General features: G+C 39.5%; 3 protein-coding genes and 1 non-coding gene across 8 annotated transcripts; 1 reads left to right on the top strand and 3 right to left on the bottom strand.

The window, feature by feature from the left end:
- The first annotated feature begins 10 nt into the window (after positions 1-10).
- Positions 11-7,688, top strand: LOC103711851 (probable inactive histone-lysine N-methyltransferase SUVR2). Of its 4 annotated transcripts, none has more exons than XM_039114978.1 (10): positions 11-278; positions 516-785; positions 882-914; positions 997-1,660; positions 2,288-3,486; positions 3,649-3,914; positions 5,221-5,287; positions 5,399-5,449; positions 7,140-7,233; positions 7,366-7,688. In XM_039114978.1, exons 2-10 carry the CDS (start codon positions 600-602, stop codon positions 7,395-7,397), a joined length of 2,592 nt encoding a protein of 863 aa, XP_038970906.1. In that variant the 5' UTR covers positions 11-278; positions 516-599; the 3' UTR covers positions 7,398-7,688. The 4 variants fall into 4 exon arrangements, 3 of the variants coding, with proteins under 3 accessions (XP_038970906.1, XP_008796378.2, XP_008796377.2); XM_008798156.4 differs by having other exon boundaries at positions 587-785; XM_008798155.4 differs by lacking the exon at positions 11-278 and having other exon boundaries at positions 285-785.
- Positions 7,689-9,138: 1,450 nt separating this feature from the next.
- On the bottom strand, positions 9,139-11,666 carry LOC103711849 (glutathionyl-hydroquinone reductase YqjG). 2 transcript variants are annotated; one of them, XR_604851.4, is made up of 4 exons: positions 10,703-11,666; positions 9,693-10,170; positions 9,517-9,615; positions 9,139-9,426 (listed from the first exon to the last, which is right to left on the bottom strand). XR_604851.4 is itself a non-coding variant. In XM_008798153.4 (3 exons), exons 1-2 carry the CDS (start codon positions 11,473-11,475, stop codon positions 9,726-9,728), a joined length of 1,218 nt encoding a protein of 405 aa, XP_008796375.3. In that variant the 5' UTR covers positions 11,476-11,666; the 3' UTR covers positions 9,139-9,615; positions 9,693-9,725. The 2 variants fall into 2 exon arrangements, 1 of the variants encoding a protein (XP_008796375.3); XM_008798153.4 differs by having other exon boundaries at positions 9,139-9,615.
- Positions 11,667-11,710: 44 nt separating this feature from the next.
- Positions 11,711-16,462, bottom strand: LOC103711848 (60S ribosomal protein L23). The gene is made up of 4 exons (XM_008798152.4): positions 16,290-16,462; positions 15,341-15,625; positions 12,302-12,343; positions 11,711-12,107 (listed from the first exon to the last, which is right to left on the bottom strand). The coding sequence occupies exons 1-4, from the start codon at positions 16,300-16,302 to the stop codon at positions 12,025-12,027; spliced, it is 423 nt and encodes a 140-aa protein (XP_008796374.1). The 5' UTR covers positions 16,303-16,462; the 3' UTR covers positions 11,711-12,024.
- Positions 12,731-12,863, bottom strand: LOC113463034. Its single transcript, XR_003386604.1, has one exon. It is a non-coding gene; the product is annotated as a small nucleolar RNA snoR137 (small nucleolar RNA).
- Positions 16,463-17,751: the final 1,289 nt, after the last annotated feature.

The following is a 17,751-nucleotide window of genomic DNA, read 5'->3' on the forward strand; positions in this document are numbered from 1 at the left end:
ACACGTAACTCGTCCTCTTTTTCCCTCCCTCGTTCGCGACACTCTCCCTCTCCCCCAGGGTGCAGAGAGAGAACACGGCCGCGCGGTTGAGGGGGGCTTGGAGCCCTCTTCTCCTAAACCCTAACCCTCGATCGATCTCTGAATAGGATGCAAATGCGGAAAAGATTCCCTTGGGATCGAGGTTAAGGAGACCGTTTCGAGCTCGCCCTAGGGTTTCTCGAGCGAAATCGCTTCAAGAATCGCAGGCTCTTCTTTGTTCCCGGTTCGAATCGCTCGAGGTAAATTGCAGACGTCCCCAGATCTCGATTCCCTTTTCCTCGCTAAGTTATTACATGCTTCAGGTCTCCCGCTAGGGTTCCTGCTTCTTTTCTTGTATCTGTATCCCCTTATCCCATATCTCTATGGTCCGATCGAAGAATTTTTACTTTTATCTTGATTTATCGCGTCTTTGAAGTCGAATCTTGCATCTGCATGGTTTAATCTCGTAGAAGCTATGATTTCTGATCTCCTTCTTGAATATGTTTCCTGTTGGTGGATTACGTTGCGGCATTGCCAAATTTGGGCTTCTTGTTTGAGGTTCTGATAGCGCTGATTTAAAAATGGCCCCGATTCCTGAAAGAGCACTCGCAGCATTGAAGGCAATGAAAGCCATTGGGTTTCCGATGCATATAGCGAAGCCTGTGCTGAAAAATCTTCTCAAGGTGTATGATAACAACTGGGAATACATTGAAGCCGAAAATTATAGAGTTCTTGCGGATGCCATACTTGATGCTCAGGAATCTAAGGTGCATATTTTATTATCTGCATGAGTTTCAACTCTGATGTAGTGGGTTCTGTCTTGTTTTTTTGATGGCGTTTTTAAATTGATTTTATCTTTTCAGGATGCTGCTCCGAAGAACAAAATGATTGACGATGTATGGCCCTTCTTTTGCTTTTGTGTCGACTTAGTTTTTATCATGATATGTAATGTTAAAAAGTAATGTTGAATTGAATCAGGACTTAAGTGGTAGGAACAATGATGTTTTGGCAAGTGATGAGCCTGAGCCTTACAGAACGAATCTAAGGATTAGACAAGAGGATGACCAGCTATCACCACCTATATATCATTCCGATGTGACCGGTGAAAGTTCGCTGAAAAGACAAAAGTTAGAAGCATATGCTTCGCCAGAAATACATCCTGAACGGAGAAGAGCAGAGCTTTGTTCTTCTCAAAGTAATCTTAGAAGCAAGCCAGTTCAACCTATATCACCTCAACCTTCTTTAAGACAGGAAGTGACTGAGGACATATCATCTCAACCTTCTTATACGTCTGAAAGAGGTGGACCAATTTCACCTCAAATAAATTGCAGAGAAACAAGAGTGTCCTCTCAAGGTCATCAAGCTGGTCCCGTGCAAGCTGATTCCGGTTCACCTGTGAAGACCTATCGATTAGGTAGACAGCCAGCACATGATAATCCAGGAAATGCTGTCCATTTCAAAGAACCAAAGATTGAACCGGGCACTGAGGTTCTGCAGAAGAATGACACGGCTGACCATTGTATTGCTTTTATCAGGCCGAAAGATGAGCCATATGATGATGATTCTGTAGGGTTTGAGACTCCTATTGCAATGATATATCCCTCTCCCCCAATTTCGAACCCAATTCCTGCTGAAAACGAAGGTATATCTTTCTTCTTGGTGTTTTTTTATATATTAATTCAAATTTATGCAGATCTGGAGGTTGTTTTTTACTGATATACTTGTAAGTTTGTGCACTTGCAAGTGCAACTCTTGAGATGGGCTGTTTCTTGTTCAAAAGTTTTTTTCCCTAAAGAATAAAATAGGACTCAGCGACTACCATAAGTCCAAAATGTGTGGTTGGGTTACATAATGACATTTTTTTCATTATTGAATTATATGATCCAGGCGGATTAGCTGACCTGACTGCACAAGCTGACATGAAACGCCCTGTGACTTGATTTTGCTTTTTTGCTAGTCCATGCAGGGGGTTAACAATATGTTGATACACCCTCCCTATGCAAGATATTAAAGGCAATGGCAGTGTTAGTGTTTCATATGTATTTTTCAGCTCGTGTGGTTTGTCACAACCAGTGAAAATGCTTTTCAATGGGATTTTTACCAATGAAGTTTCAGATCGGATTACCTTTCTTTAGCTGATCAGAAGTTCTATTTATATTTGCTGATTCAGGATCATAGGAGAACTATGCATCTTACTATTGCATTGATTATTCTTCATCACTGACTCATTTCTAATTGAGTTTGATTGGCCTTTTTTTAACTGATCAAGATGAGACTAGCCAAGAAGATTCTATGATGAATGCCCCTATTTCGCAAGCAAATGTGGCTGAAGCCCCTGCAGTACAGCATGATGATAGGGGTCATGGAAAAGAACGACTTCCAGTTGCTGCACCTGAAAATGGGAAAACATCTGAGCTTGTAAGTGTTCAGGAAGCATCTTCTCCCAGCATTGATATAGCTTCCTCAGCCTCAGGAGAAGTGAAACTTTCATTGAGCTGCAGTCCTGATCGTCAAGATTTCCACATGCCAAGCCTAGAAGCTATTTTTAAAATGGTAGAGGATAGATGTCTAAAGTCCTATAAGATTCTACAACCTGACTTTTCTCTTATGAATGTCATGAAAGAAGTGTGTCAATGTGCTTTGGAGTTGGGTTCTGAATCTGCTGAAGATAAACAGGAAAACTTTGTAAAGATTACTCCTGCACTGGAATCATTGAAAAAATCTGGTGTGCAGGACATATTTGGTGGCATGCCATGCTCTTCTAGTGCTTCGCCGAATATGATGACACCAGAGGGTTCAGGGTTCCCAACCATGAATGGTATTTGTCCAAATCAGAACCTTTGTGAAAATAATGAAAGTGGGAGAAGCAAGAAAATAGAGCGGCACAAAGTTCCAGAAGCTTCAGATATCATGCCTCACAGCCTGGTGGTTGTTCGGCAGCCACAACTTGCGCTTGGTGATATTAGGCCACTTCATGATGTCAATGACATAACAAAAGGTGAAGAAAGAGTAAGAATCTCAGTAGTAAATGAATTCAGCAGTGAGAAGTACCCATCATCTTTTCAGTACATACCAAGGAATATTGTTTACCAGAATGCATTTGTTGATGTTTCGCTTGCTAGAATTGGTGATGAAGACTGTTGTGCAGATTGTTTTGGTGATTGTGTGGCTGCAGCAATACCTTGTGCCTGTGCACGAGAAACTGGAGGCGAATTTGCCTATACATCAGATGGCTTGCTTAAGAAGAAATTTCTGGATGAGTGTATTTCGATGAACCGTGATCCACAAAAGCATCACCATTTTATTTGTAAACATTGTCCCATTGAAAGGTCCAAGAATGAAGTTATGCCTGATCCATGCAAGGGTCATCTGGTCAGAAAATTTGTCAAGGAGTGCTGGAGTAAATGTGGGTGCAGTAAGCAATGTGGAAATCGTGTGGTGCAGCGAGGCATAACAAGCAATTTGCAGGTCAGTCCCCTCCCTTATGTGAGTGAATAATATTATAGTGATTTTGGAGTTTGCAGATACCATAGAATTTTTTCATGTTTTAGTATGCCTACATCCTATGAAACTACTCTATCTTCTCTAAATTGCAGCTATTTTTTTTGTTGTGGTGTGTTTGTGTTCCAGGTGTTTTTTACTGCCGAAGGAAAGGGGTGGGGATTGCGCACGCTTGACGAATTACCTAGAGGTGCTTTTGTGTGTGAATATGTTGGGGAGATTTTGACAAACATGGAACTATATGATCGCACAATGCAAACAACGGGCAATGCGAAGCATACCTACCCAGTGCTACTTGATGCTGATTGGGGTTCAGAAGGGGTCTTGAAGGATGAAGAAGCCCTGTGTTTGGATGCAACATTTTATGGGAATGTTGCACGGTTTATTAACCATAGGTAATGTACTTTAAAAGAATTTTTTCTTGATATCTCGTGGTGATATATGATCATGATATGTTGTTGCTTTAATTATAATATATATTATAATTAAAACACCAATATATCCTGACCCTATATCACCACCAGTTATCATGGAAAAAGTCTTATTATAGTGTATTTTGACTCCTGCTACGAAAATTGTTTGGTAAGGCTGCGTCCATCAAACCCTCTAGACCTCCTGCAATGGCAAGAGCCTCGCACACTAGGATGGCCTTTTATATTTGACTCTTGCTTCTTCACTGTCTTGAAGCTTTATGGCTTATTGGTCTCTAGGTTGCTAGGAAGCATTGGCGGTTCGAATGGTCTAAAAGAAAAAGGCTCTTATGACCAGCAACACTTGTATTAATTTGTATTATTAGGATAATGTATTTACCTGTAGGTAGATCTGCATGATGTCGATTTTTTTTCAAGTCCTTGGAGTTGTTGATCATGCACTAATTTCACATTCAAAAATAATGCATTTTGGTATAAATCCAAACATGATGTCAATTGGTTTTTGAAGTTGTCGATTGTGCATTAATTTTACATGTGTGCGTTGGCTTTAGATATGAAAGTTATGTGTTGAGCTTAGATTTTGTAACTAAATCTAGAGAAATAACCACTTGGAACTTTCTGAACCACAACTTACTGAAAATGAGGTTCGTAGTGTGTTGAAGCTTTGGATGGTGAGACCTGAGAGTGTCTTGGTATGTTTGTCACCCGACTTTTGGCATACCATGTGGACACTCCGAAAGATCTATGCACTTGCACCTGGGACAAAAGGGTTTCCTTTGCTGTGAAAACTATATCAATGATTAAGGTAAAAGTTCTTAATGGCCAAGTTCACTATAAAAGCTTTTCATGAATTTCATCAAAATATTTAGAACCACTTTTCCTGACTCCGTGTGTGTGTGTGTCTGAGTGACTCATCTACAACCTTTCCTCATGGGAATATTCACTGGTTCATCTTATGGTAGGAGAAATGAACTTTTTATCTACTCCCTTTATATTCTTTGAAGTCCATTTGACACAAAGTGACCTTTGATGTACCTGCTTTATCTGTTGCCAAGAGTTCTCCAATGTTGTCTCCGTTGTTTTTTTCATTATGTTATAATTTCTCATGTTTCTTGCAAACCATTGGAGTATGGTCATGGTTATGCCATGTAGATATAATTGGTTCCACGCATTCTTCACACATCTGTAAAGTTTTGGCCTATGCACCCTATATTGCAACTGCTACAAAGTTTTGGAATTTAATCATCTAGAATTCTTTGTTTCATTCTAGATGCTTTGATGCAAATTTGGTTGAAGTTCCGGTTGAAGTGGAGACGCCAGACCATCACTATTATCATGTGCGCAACATAAACTAAAGCAGAATTTATGTGTGTGCTTTTATATTCTGAAGTAGCACCAAAGTGTTGTGCATATTGGACTCATATCTTCCTGTTTATTGTGATGTGCAGCTTGCCTTTTTCACAACTAGGAAAATAGAAGCTTTAGAGGAACTGACATGGGTAAGCGCCCTTGCTGTGACTGATGCTCATATTAGTGATATGGCAAATGTTGTTTTCCATCTAATATATGAAGTGCAGGATTTTTGAGCTTTGGTTCATTGTTTATTTGCAACTACACCATGCTTCATTGTCATGTTTTTTAACGGAATCTTATCTGTATTACATGAACGCATCAAGCATGTCAATGCATCTTATAATGTGATCTTTTTTTTTTCTCATTTTCTGCTAACTTTTGGTAAAGTAGTTGTGCGTGTTTGCCCCCTCCTATGGTGGATGGAAGTAATATGCTGACTTTCTGGACTTGCTTATTCACTTGGTCTGAAGAAGTTGATAAATACAACCCAGGAAGTCAACTTAAATTTAACTGGGCCGACTCTATTTGGACTCAATGGGGTAGAATTTATCAGATTGTATCAGTTGAAACTCGCTTAGTCTTGGCCAATCATGGTCATCTACAATGAGCATGTGTCTATTCATTCTTATGTAGAACCTTTTGCATTTTTCTTATATCATAATTAGTACAAGTAGAATAGAGAAAGCAGAATGTGCAACATTTGGAATGGAATTGAATATGAGGGCCCTTTCAGAATTGATGGCTAAAAGCGTGTTTTGGAGACAATTGTGATAAGAAGGTGAACCTATTGCATTATTTCAAAATGACCCCATTGTTCAGCAAATTATCTTGTGATTTTGCGTTTGATGCAGTAGCTCAGGTTTTTGAGTAGTAGTCATTACCATGTTCAGTTGGTGTCCGTGGCATGTGCAATATTGCTTCCGCTTCTTCAAAATGACTTCTAATTTAGAACTTTCAGTGGAATTGGTTTAAAGGAAGGCCCTTGTTTAATTTTTTGATATGCGGTAACCATTAATGTGGTAGCACATTCTAATTCTTTGTGATTTAGTGGGGTTGGATCTAACGTTGTTGGTATCTCTCTCTTTCTTTTTTGTTTGTTTCTTTCTCTTTTTTTTTCCTATTTAAGAAATAGTGCTGAAGGAAGCCCACCCAAAACTGGGGTTAGGGCAGGATGAAACCTGGGTGACTGGTATCCAACATCGGACTTTACAACTCAACCAGTTGGCAGCCTGCTAGTTTTGGGAGACTCAATCCCAACTTTGTTGAGATTCATCTAAATTATGGACTACCAAAAGACCCACAAAATCATATTTAACTTCGGATTGAGTCTATGATGAGCAGACTAAATTCAAGTTTACCTAAGACATTTGGACATCCGGTTTGTCGGTTATTAAATGATGCAAACTCTGCGTCTTTTCGTTTCTGTTTTTTAAAGTGGTTGCTTCATTTAAGCTTAAGTCCTAAACTAGTTTCTGTAAATTATCCTAAAAGCAGCCTTTTGACTTACATGAGAGGCGCTTTATGTGGAGCAATTACAAATACTTATTTTCTTTTCATCATAAGGAAGTGCTTATTTGAGTCTAAAAGTTGTAGAATTTGTTTCTGTAAGCAACTCCATTCACTCCTGTGTGGAATTTTAACCATTAAGCACAAGATATTTGGAATCATAACTGATTAAAATACAAGACGTGGTTATGTTCTGTAAGTGTACACATTAACTTCGGCACAGATTAATCTATGAGGTGGGAGTGGTGTCCCAGGGTTGTCTTTTGCCATATTCAACAATATGTGTTCCACTTTACTAGAAGTTGTTCATTTGGCATGGTTTGGTTGCAGGATTACGGTATTGATTTTGATGATCATGACCACCCAATCAAGGCATTTCAATGTCGATGTGGAAGTAGGTTGTGCCGAGACATGAAGCGCACCAGTATGTGTTTCTTTCTTCCTAGAACCACTAAAAGATCTCTGACTTCTTAAGACATAATGGCTGGACATGACCTCCTTGAATTTCACTTTTTACAAATCTTGCTTCGTGCTAAACTATCATGTATTGTCTCAGAAACCAGAGCTAGAGCATTAGTCTCGAAATGATCTTCCAGAGAATTTCAGGTGGAGGAAGACTGCCAGCTAGAAGTTGCTTTATGAAGCTGCACAGGTAATCTTGAGGATTTTCACTTGTTACCTGGTCAAAAATGATTGGTTACCTCTTGTAGATGGCATGTGTTCACAAGGTTTGTATTTAAAAGTTCTGGACGCTTTACCAGACTGCTTTTTTATGGATTATGAGGCACCATTTCAAAACAACTTATATGTTTTCCCCAAATTTTGGATGGGTAACCAAATAGGTGAGTTAATGTTCATATGATACAGGGATTGCCCCAACGTGTCAACATCAGTGCAGCGGCTATTAAGATGTGAAAAACACATTAGTGCATGCTGCATTTATGTGTGTTATGTTTTATGCAATAACAAATATCATAATCATCTCATAAAAAAAAAAAAACACATTCATGTATCAACCAATATCCTTCCTCTACCAACAATAGCCAAAGAGCAGGTGCAGATTATATTTGTCTTAGGAAGCAGGCGCTGATTATGGTTACCATGGGTGAGTTCTGGTTGACAGTGAGGTGGTAGGCAGACATAGGAGGTGTGCTACCTGCTCTGAAATAGCTGCAATGATTTTCATGGCATCTTTGATGAGTTTCCTAGTCCTACAAAGGCTTTTTGCAAGATGAGAAGCACCAGTTCTTGTTCTGCGATGAGACATAGGACGACTGTTTTGGTCCTGACTTCTATCAGTCGACGTTAGGTTCCAAGTTGATTTATTTTAGCACGAGAAACTTTTGTTCTCGGGGCTACTCAAGACGTAGTACTCGTGCCACACGGGCTTTGGACAGGAAAAGTTTGAGGAACGAGCTCTGCATGCCGGTTTAAAAGGGGAGGGACAGGATGGGTTGAAAGGGCAATGGTCTATTCTGTTGCTGATGGCAGCAGGTAAAAAACTTGATTCCACCTTCAAAAAAAAAAAAAAAAGGCTTTCTGATTGCTTTGCCGGAAAAAAAAAAGTCGTGCTTAAAAAATGTCACTTTTTATTTTTTTTCAGATGAAGTGTCAAAAAAATAGAAAAAAAGTTTAATATTTTCAAAGGGATAAATATTCGCTCTTTGCTTAGCAAGTTTTCTATTAAGCCAAGCAAAAAAATAAGTTTTCCTATTTAATATAAGAATATAGCTTCTTCAAAGTATAGGTGGTGATCTTTTGCTCAATTAAATTGTCGAATTCTCTAGCAAACCAAGCAGATAGAAGATTAAAAGGAAAATTAATTTACTTTTCCTGAGAAGAAAATAACTGTCTACTCTTCGTTTTATTGCAGCCAATCAGACCATAAAATGGTTCATGGTAAGGAGGTAACTCAAACAAAAGTTGTGCCCAAGAATGTTGCTGCCAAGTTCAGTCGGTAAAGTCACCGAGATTTGGATAGTTGGCTTATATTGATTTAAAATTTATTAAATCAACAGATTAAATGAGAACTCCAGACCCTATCCAGTTATCTCTAAAAAACAAACAAAAAACATGGATGTCAGTGTGGGTGGAGATTCAAAATTGAATCTTGATTGTGCGCAGCTTTCTTTGTTGCAGTTTTTATAGTTACTCGGCCATATATGTGAAACATGGTCATCAAGAATATTACAAGGGGAATAGATGATCATATTTCTAGAAAGAACTCAAACCTGCTAGATTAGTAGCAAGAATTTGCAAACCACCTTGGCTGTGGGAACACTTTTCACGGCTTTCACAGCATACTGAAGTAAATTGGTGACGAGCATACTTGCTTGGAACTCGATTCATGATACTTATTTTGCATTTTTGCACCTGTTATTTATTTGAAGAGTAGCATCCCTTTCACTGTTGGAACTCATATAAGTTGATACAAAACTAAGTTTAATGTAATAAAACTGTTACTTGGCTCAGCGAAACTACTATGGTCCGCCTACAGGCACTTCCATTCTCACCACCAGGCATCTATCAGGGCGTGCTAGCAGTCCAATAATTTCTGCGGTGAAGTTCTGAGCCTTGGATGCCCAGCAAATGAATATAGAAAGACAGGCCAAGTCACCTGTTGTAAATAAACAAAAAGGTGAGCATCCAAGTGAGGTTTTGATGAAGCAATGATGAAGAAAGACTGCCATATTCATCTCTCATTAACTTGTTGCCTTCAGCTTAGATCACACAAATGTGTTTGATCAGTTGGAATGGTTTTGCTTGTGTCCACCAGTCAGCTGAAGCTTAGCTGTAGGAAATGATGCTGCAAAAACAAATTTCATTACTTCTGCTAATCAGGCAATTGGAACATCAGCTTAAATTGATAGTTAGTGGGCTTACCTAACCAAAATGTTTCCACTGTAAGGCATGCAATTATTCTGAAACATGGATCTGCCTATGTTTGCCATTCGAAGACAATGATTCTCTATCATGCGGTTCAGACAGGGACTGATTCTCGCAAGCAGAAGGCATGACAGGCCGAATGTTACCAGGATTTAGCGGGAATAATGTCTGATAGTATCCCTCCATTATAGCCTCTAAATTGCAAGTTTCTGCCACCTTTGGAATCTGATAGATGTCGCGTGTATAACCATGAAGATTGTGGTATTCAAGCAGCTTCTTCTTGGTGCATTTGAAGAGAACATTATACACGAGGTCAAAACGTATCAAAGTAGTAAAAAGGCAGACATCAGCTAAAGTCAATACATCTCCACAAAGGTAACGAGAAGCTGACAAATGAGATTCGAGCATATCCAGTGTCGTGAATAACTCATTGACTGCAACATCATAGGCCTCTTGGCTCTGCGCGAATCCACATCTGCAAAAGAGAGGTCAAGTATAGTTCGTGGCTTTCAATCTCATATATCGGAGGTAAACTTTCATTTTGTAGCATTCAGTCCTTGACATCTGAATATCAATCTGCACCAGTGAAACCCCCTTCACGTGATTTTTAAAGTTCGAGCAGCATTAGGTGATCACAGCCAATTTGACATCAACTTTCCCTCAGAATGGCCAGCGTGTTAATATATACAGCAAGCATCTAACCAGTTTTACCAAATTATGTCTACCCTTGCTACTTTATTGTCGTCTAAATTCAAGAGTTCTTTTCATCATTCTTTTTTTGTATGGACAGCTACATCATTCTTTCCCAAAGAGTTATAGGCATTTCCATAATGAAACGTGCATTTCATATGTAGCAACCTATAATTTGATACGAGCTGCTATTCTAGAAATTCACGAAGAAAAAAAAAAAAGAAAAAACGTCAGTCCGCTAGCGTCCTCGAGAAAATTATTAGATTATAAAGCGTAAGATGATTAACAGACCATCCGCAGAGAGAGAGAAGATTTACCTATAGACTCCATTGTTGACATTGGAGTAAATAACCCGATTCCATTCTTCGATCTCTCTCTTGAGCTCCGGCGGCGACAGGTCCAAGCTGGAGGAGCCATCGAACGCGGCGGAATTGAAGAAGTCGATGATGTCGTAGCTCTCGTTGCAGACCACCTCCCTACTCTCCACATCCCACAGCATCGGCACGGTCGCCCTCCCATCGTACCCCCCTCTCCTCATCCCGTAGACCTCCCTCAGCGTCCGCCGCCCGTTCGCCCGGTCCGGCCCCGGGATCAGATCTCGGCCGTCGATCCCCCCACCGCCGGGAAACTCCCAGGAGCCGTCGAAGCCGGGGGCGGCGACGGACACGGGGATTTGGGGCTCGAGGTTTCTGAGGGCGCGGACGATGAGGGTGCGGTGGGCCCAAGGGCAGGGGAGGGCGACGTAAAGGTGGAGGCGGGCGGTGCTAGGGTTCCGGCGGTAGCGGTCGGGGACGGAGCCAAAGGCACCGGGGGGGCGGGAGTAGGATCCAGCGGGGTCGGAGGGGGCGAGCTGGCGCATCATGAGGTGCCAGGCGGCGGACCAGGTGAATCGGACGGTGGAGACGAGGGGCCCCGGCGGGAGGGAACGTCCCCAGAGGAGGCGGCCGACGGCGGCGAGGGGATCCGTGGCGGCGGAGGATGAAGAAGACATCCTAGCGCGGGGGAGCGCGCGGCCTTCGGGAATCCCGCGAGAGCCGCGGTGCAGAGGGAGCGTCGTTCCGAGGAAGAGAGAGCACGCTGATGTCCACATGATGATGAGGCTTCCACCGCCCCAAAGGGAAGCGGTCGTCTCATTCTTATTATTCTTTTCTTTTTTAAATAAAAAGAGAAAGATTCCGCCAAACGAATGGGGAAAAAATTCGAGATTTACGATCCGTTCAAGCTTTTGCGAGAATATAAAAAATTAGGGCACTTGCATTCCATCCATTTAAAAGCAACTCAAAACATATCATTCATGTAATCAGAATCGGAGATAACTTGTTAGAGGATCAACAAACATATCATTCAACCAAACACAAGCCCATTATCCTGGAATGAATCGGAGATTACTTGTTAGAGGATCAACAAACATATCATTCACCCAATCACAAGCCCATTATCCTGTAATGCCAACTTATCTATAACGGGCGATTCCGATGGGAACACAGAACGCAGAGTCTCAGTTAAGACAAGCCGTCCCTTGGTCAAAGCAACGGTAGTAAAAGAAATTCCCTCTAGGAGCAGTCGGGACGGCCAACTTAAATTCTTTTCATAACAATCAAGCCAAAGAACTACATAATTAATATAGCTAGCCTCAGCGCTACACAATAGCATTGGCTGCACTGGCAATCCTGGGCCACAGATCAGCACATTCCTTCCCAATAGGTCCTGTGATGGCAGAACCTGCAAATCCACAACAACAATAATAACTTTTCAGCTAAATATAATTGTGAGGATAACGATATTGCAGAGTCTACACAGTACGGTGGCATCAACAGGAATCAGGTCAGTGGTTAGAACAACATCCTAAAGAGAGAGAGAGAGACAGAGAGACAGAGGGAGAGAACAACATAATTATATTAGATGAATTTTTGTACCTTTCATTTCCCCCTTTGGATTAACAATTACTCCAGCGTTATCTACATGATTGGCAATCAAACAAAATATTAGAAATTTGATTGCTTTGATGCACAAGAGCATCTAACACAAATGGTGCAAGAGATTCATTCTGAACAGTATCCAATAACATTAAAAAACAAGAATAGCCACAATTAGAGCAATATGATTAAAAGTAGCTGTAACTACATAACCACAATTCTCCTATGGGTGACAGATTGACGATTGATAATCTAATGTGGTTAGTTCTCAAGTGATGCAACTAAAAGCAACTATCATGATGGATATCACAATATCTAGCTAATGGGCATATGTGTGCAGCAGCGGACACAACATACAAGCATGAAATCTTCAAAGTGCTCGGTACCAGTCAAGTAAAACAGCCAGCATATGCATGCTTCTTTAATTCAACATTTACCAGGAGACAGATAACAAAATGCAACAATAAAAAGCATCATGCTGTTTAATACCGGCCAAGTTAAATGTGTGCTTCTCATCAAGAAATGACCCGATGGATGCCACTCTTCCAGTATGAGAAGCAACTTCAAAATTGTTATGGGAAGCAGTTGCAGAATGTGATCACCTACAAGACAAACTCTTACTGCAGGCGATAGGCAAGATTTTGAATGCTGTTATGACATAGTGCGTGGGAAAAAAAAATAAAATACCAGTGACGCTACTCATATTGCTATACAAGTTCCTGTTTTTTTTTGATAGAGAGAAAGTGACTCTTAAAGGAGATTTTGCTGATAATTGAAAAAGATCACTGAAGTGAAATGCTGTGTAGGGTTGGGTTCATGTTAGATAACAAATGCACAATAACAAAAACAGACTGCAGATGGAGTATAGAGACTAGAGAACGATCATCAAAGGGAAACGAAAAGTTTAAAATAAACTACATCAGATTTATCCACTAACACAATGGAAAAGCAAAGAAATGCAATATGCACTTCCGATTCCTGAAATATTAATGATAATCACAAGCATTTGTGGCACTACGGAGAACAGGCAACCAAACACTGTAAACACCAATGGAACACCATGCATCAAAGATGTTTGAGTGCCCATTAACCTGAACAATCATTCCTAGTTGTATGACCATAACATACTTAGCCTGACGCAACAAAGCTATCTACACCCACTGCCATTAATAATCTTACATGCACAGCAAGATAGAAAAGAACTATGTAATTTGCAAATAATTTTTCTATGATCGAAGGACAGAAAAAGTATGGGATTTTCATGGCAAGTCCAGAAAGGCAATTCCAGGAGAGGAATGAGACTATTGCCAGACAGGAAGAACCATCAATGCCCAACAACCTTGTATATAAAGCTACATAGGATACACAGACATTATTGGTTTGCTCCAACAAGTTAAGCAGACTATTAACCAAAAAAAATCATCAGTTACCTGTGACATTAAACATTCTCCATAGCATGAGGCAAGTAAAAAGGATAGGGGGAAAAGGCGTCTTGATTAAAAAACTGTCTCATATTTTTCTTTAATTAAAAAACCAAAAGAAAAAGGTGCATGTGTGTTACATGGCCAGTCCCCAAAGGTAATGGCAGCAAACAATGCTCCTCCAGGCAATGAATATGAAAGTGCCTTCAAGCGGAAGAACTTCCTGGAAGGATCGAAACTTCCAAGAGGAACCATCAACACCCAAGGACTTCCTGTCTAGTATTTACTAAGAAATATTCAAACATGATCGGTTTGCTCCTTCAAGTTTAGGAGATCTTCACCTAGAAGAATCACTTTCATCGCACTTGACATTACCCATTCCTCGTGGAAAGAGGCCACCAGGTAAAGTACAAGATACATCTACACTGATGATTAGTTTAAATAAAAAAACCAAAAGAAAAAAAGTGTATGTTTGTCTCATGGCCAGTCCCAAAAGGTAATTGCAACAACGCTGCTACTCCAGGCGATGGAATATGAGACTACCTTCAGGTGGAAGATCTTCTTGGAAGGATTTGAACTTTCACGAAGAACCATCAACACCCGCGGACTTTCTGTATGACGTTTACTTGGGAATATACAAATATATGATTGGTTTGCTCCAGCAAGTTAAGGAGACTTCCACCCAGAGAAATCCCCTTCGTCAAACTTGACATTACACATTCATTGTGGAAAGAGACAGTTGGGTTTGAAACAACACAGTTTTACCCTGATGCTAAGTTTAAATAAAAAGGCCGAAAGAAAAATGTGTATGTCTGTCTCATGGCCAATCCCAAAAGGTCATGGCAGCAATGCTGCTCCTACAGGAGTTGGAATATGAGACCGCCTTCAGGTGGAGGAGCTTTCCTGGAAGGATTGAACTTTCAAGAAGAACCATCAACACCCAAGGACTTTCTATGTGACGTTTACTTAGGAATATACAAACATGATTGGTTTGCTCCCACCAAGTTGAGGAGATTTTCACCCAGAAAAATCTCTCCGTCACCATTACATTGATCAAAACTCTCTTGTAATAGCAGAAAGCAAAAGGATGTAGTACAAAAAAGGAAAAAAACTCTCTAATGCTTTGATGGAAATAACAAATGATTCAACAATATGCGGGAAACATTCACATTCTCAAACACCAAAACAATAAATGATTTGATAGTATCAGCTACAAGCATTCACGATTTCTGTTAAATAACACAAGGCCAATATAAAATTGTATTGTGCCGAATACAAACACATAGGTGGTAGCATACTTGAAATAAATAACAGACAGTCATGTCTATCAAAACAACTGAAAGAGTTCCAATAGCAGTTGTGCGATAGCATTGCTCACCACTAATTTCTGGTAATATTGACACAATCAAAGCAACTTTTAGTGAACTAGATGAGTTTTCTTAACAAGAAAATTGCATGCCACCAAAACTACAGTATCGACTATCAGATCCATGGGGTGCTAATGATAACAGATGCAGTGAGGGGGGAAAAAGCATTACTAGATACAATTATTAGAGTATCATCATCAAAAGAATACAATCAGAGTTGATACAAGCAGAGTTGACAATGAAAGAGATACCTTCAAAGTACATATAGACGCCATCCTTTCTGCGCCATGGCTTCCGCTGCCTCACAATGACAGCAGGCATGACCTTTTTTCTGAGATCAGGCTTCCCTTTCTTGACAGTGGCCATCACCATGTCCCCAACACAAGCAGAGGGAAGACGGTTGAGGCGGCCCTTAATTCCCTTAACAGAGATTATATAGAGGTTCTTCGCGCCTGTGTTGTCTGCACAGTTGACCGTCGCTGCCACTGGGAGACCCAGTGACATCCGGAATTTATTTCCGGCAGAACCTCCTCGTCCTATGAATTGCAACAGCAAAGATAAATCGGAGAAATACAACAATAACTGAATTCTAACATAAAACATACACCAAAAATAAACAATTGCAATTCATGAATATAAAACGGATATATTCAAAAATAAATCCTTTTGGCTTAATAGAAACTTGAAAACGGAATTAGAAAATACAAGATTACAGCTTTCACTGCGTAGAATGCTAATATCCATCCAACAAATCATAAACCAATAGAAACCTAACAGTCTTGACGGTAACTAACCTCCCATGAGGATCCAAATAACATAGTAAAATCTGAAAAAATTAATCTTTCTAATAAGAAACGATTCTAGGACTTTCAACTGGATAAGATAATATCTAAAAAATCAAGCCAAACAAAAACTTTTCACGAGAAAGGTGGAATGCAACAGATCAAAATTTGAGCGAAAAAAACATAGAATAGATTGATTCGACGAAGGATCGAGCCTTACAATAGCCCCAAATTGGACACATTTGTCCCGCAAATATCAGACTTGTTCTGTAGTCATCTTTGACCAGACAAACAAGATCTGATCGCCGATTCATGTGGCTAAAAGAATCGGATCGTGAAACCCTGAACAGATCGCAAAAGATGGAAGAAAAGGAGATAAAAAACTTAGCCGGGTGGAAGGTCGGGAGAGAGGCCTTACCTCGCTTCGACATCTTGGAGGGAACAGGATCTGCGACGCCGCATGCTGAAGGAGGTGGTGTGAGGTTTTATAGAAAGTTTTCTAGGGTTTTTCTGGTTCGGCTCCAAAATTACAATTTTCACCTTGCCGTGTATCCCCATTCCAGCAGCCCTGGTAGGGGCCGGGCAATGGTAAAAGCCCGCTCAACGGATCGGAACCGGGCACAAATAATTATAAAATCCAATCTAGATATATAATTTTTTACAAATTTTCTTCTTAATCTTTACCATAGTTGCTCCATATCTAAAAAAAATAAAAAATTCAATATTATAATACTTATTTATTTTTTTATTAAATATTTTTTATTTAAAAACATTTAACTTTTTAAAATAGTATTTTTATTATTGATGAAAATTTTATTTGTTGATTGGATAATTTTATCTAACTTACAAAAATTACTATGATTTCAACCCTTATTTTATTTAATATGATGTCATATAAAATACTAATGTTTATTTTTATGATAAAAAATTATAAAAAAATTTAATTTTTTAAAAAATCTATCTATTTTGCTTCACTCCGAAATAAAAATAAAATGGGTATAGATAGTAGCCTATCCAATGCAATCCTTCACCATAGTCAAACTTTAGTACAATACATCGTGATATATCTTAATCTTGTTCCGTATATGCCTCTGAACCCATCTATTCGAGACCTCCAATTCAGCCTCCGAATTCAATGCAAATTCCGTGCATGTGATTTTGTCCTAAAATTCACTTTGTCGTTGTCAATTATCTATCACTATTTTTTTGTTCAATATCAACCAACCTTTTCTCTAGACAGGTTCGACATGAAGACCAAGTTAAAAGATAATGGGCCTTCTTCGGTTAAAAATTCAACAAAAGTCTCTGCGGAGCAATAGCCATATTGCTTAAAATAATGATTTCAAAAGTTTTGGTGGAGTAATAGCTATTTTTTTTTTTTTGCTAAAGGTTCGCATAGAACTTTATAAAGATATTTTAAAATTCGAACAAATAATAAATAATTCATCCAGAAAGATGAAAGAATCATGTTTTCTCAATCTTTTTTTGGAACTTAAACATAGGCGTTAAAATAATTAGTAACCCACTCAAGACTCGTAAATATTTTCTCGTTGGCACATTTCGTATGAAGATTGCAAATAAATAATCTTTTTATGAAACTTGCAAATAGATGGTACAACATCAATTCATATGGAACGTTGGCAAAGGCAGCACTATTACTCTTTCTTTATGGCCTACTTGTATCAAATGGGAATGGATGTTCTCCTATAGGTTCATGGAATTAGCCTCTGCATTCCGGCCGACATGATGTCCAACATACTTAATATCCCCTTGCCGCTTGGAAATTGGTCTAATTAGCTCAATTGAGGCACCAGCAGGCTCAATCACACTTCCTAGCAAGATTTTTATGCTTTATTATCTCCACCAGGTAACTCAATTAA

The sequence above is a fragment of the Phoenix dactylifera genome, chromosome 17 (assembly GCF_009389715.1).
Source record: "Phoenix dactylifera cultivar Barhee BC4 chromosome 17, palm_55x_up_171113_PBpolish2nd_filt_p, whole genome shotgun sequence".
NCBI lineage: Eukaryota > Viridiplantae > Streptophyta > Magnoliopsida > Arecales > Arecaceae > Phoenix > Phoenix dactylifera.

Excerpts from the sequence above, each read along its gene's own strand:
- LOC103711851 (XM_039114978.1), top strand. The coding sequence starts at position 600 with ATGGCCCCGATTCCTGAAAGAGCACTCGCAGCATTGAAGGCAATGAAA. Across the intron at positions 786-881 it reads TTGATGCTCAGGAATCTAAG|GATGCTGCTCCGAAGAACAA; the intron begins GTGCATATTTTA and ends TTATCTTTTCAG. Across the intron at positions 3,915-5,220 it reads GCACGGTTTATTAACCATAG|ATGCTTTGATGCAAATTTGG; the intron begins GTAATGTACTTT and ends GTTTCATTCTAG.
- LOC103711849 (XM_008798153.4), bottom strand. The coding sequence starts at position 11,475 with ATGTGGACATCAGCGTGCTCTCTCTTCCTCGGAACGACGCTCCCTCTG. Across the intron at positions 10,171-10,702 it reads GTCAACAATGGAGTCTATAG|ATGTGGATTCGCGCAGAGCC; the intron begins GTAAATCTTCTC and ends TCTCTTTTGCAG.
- LOC103711848 (XM_008798152.4), bottom strand. Across the intron at positions 12,344-15,340 it reads CGTCTATATGTACTTTGAAG|ATAACGCTGGAGTAATTGTT; the intron begins GTATCTCTTTCA and ends CCAATCATGTAG. Across the intron at positions 12,108-12,301 it reads TCCAAAGGGGGAAATGAAAG|GTTCTGCCATCACAGGACCT; the intron begins GTACAAAAATTC and ends GTGGATTTGCAG.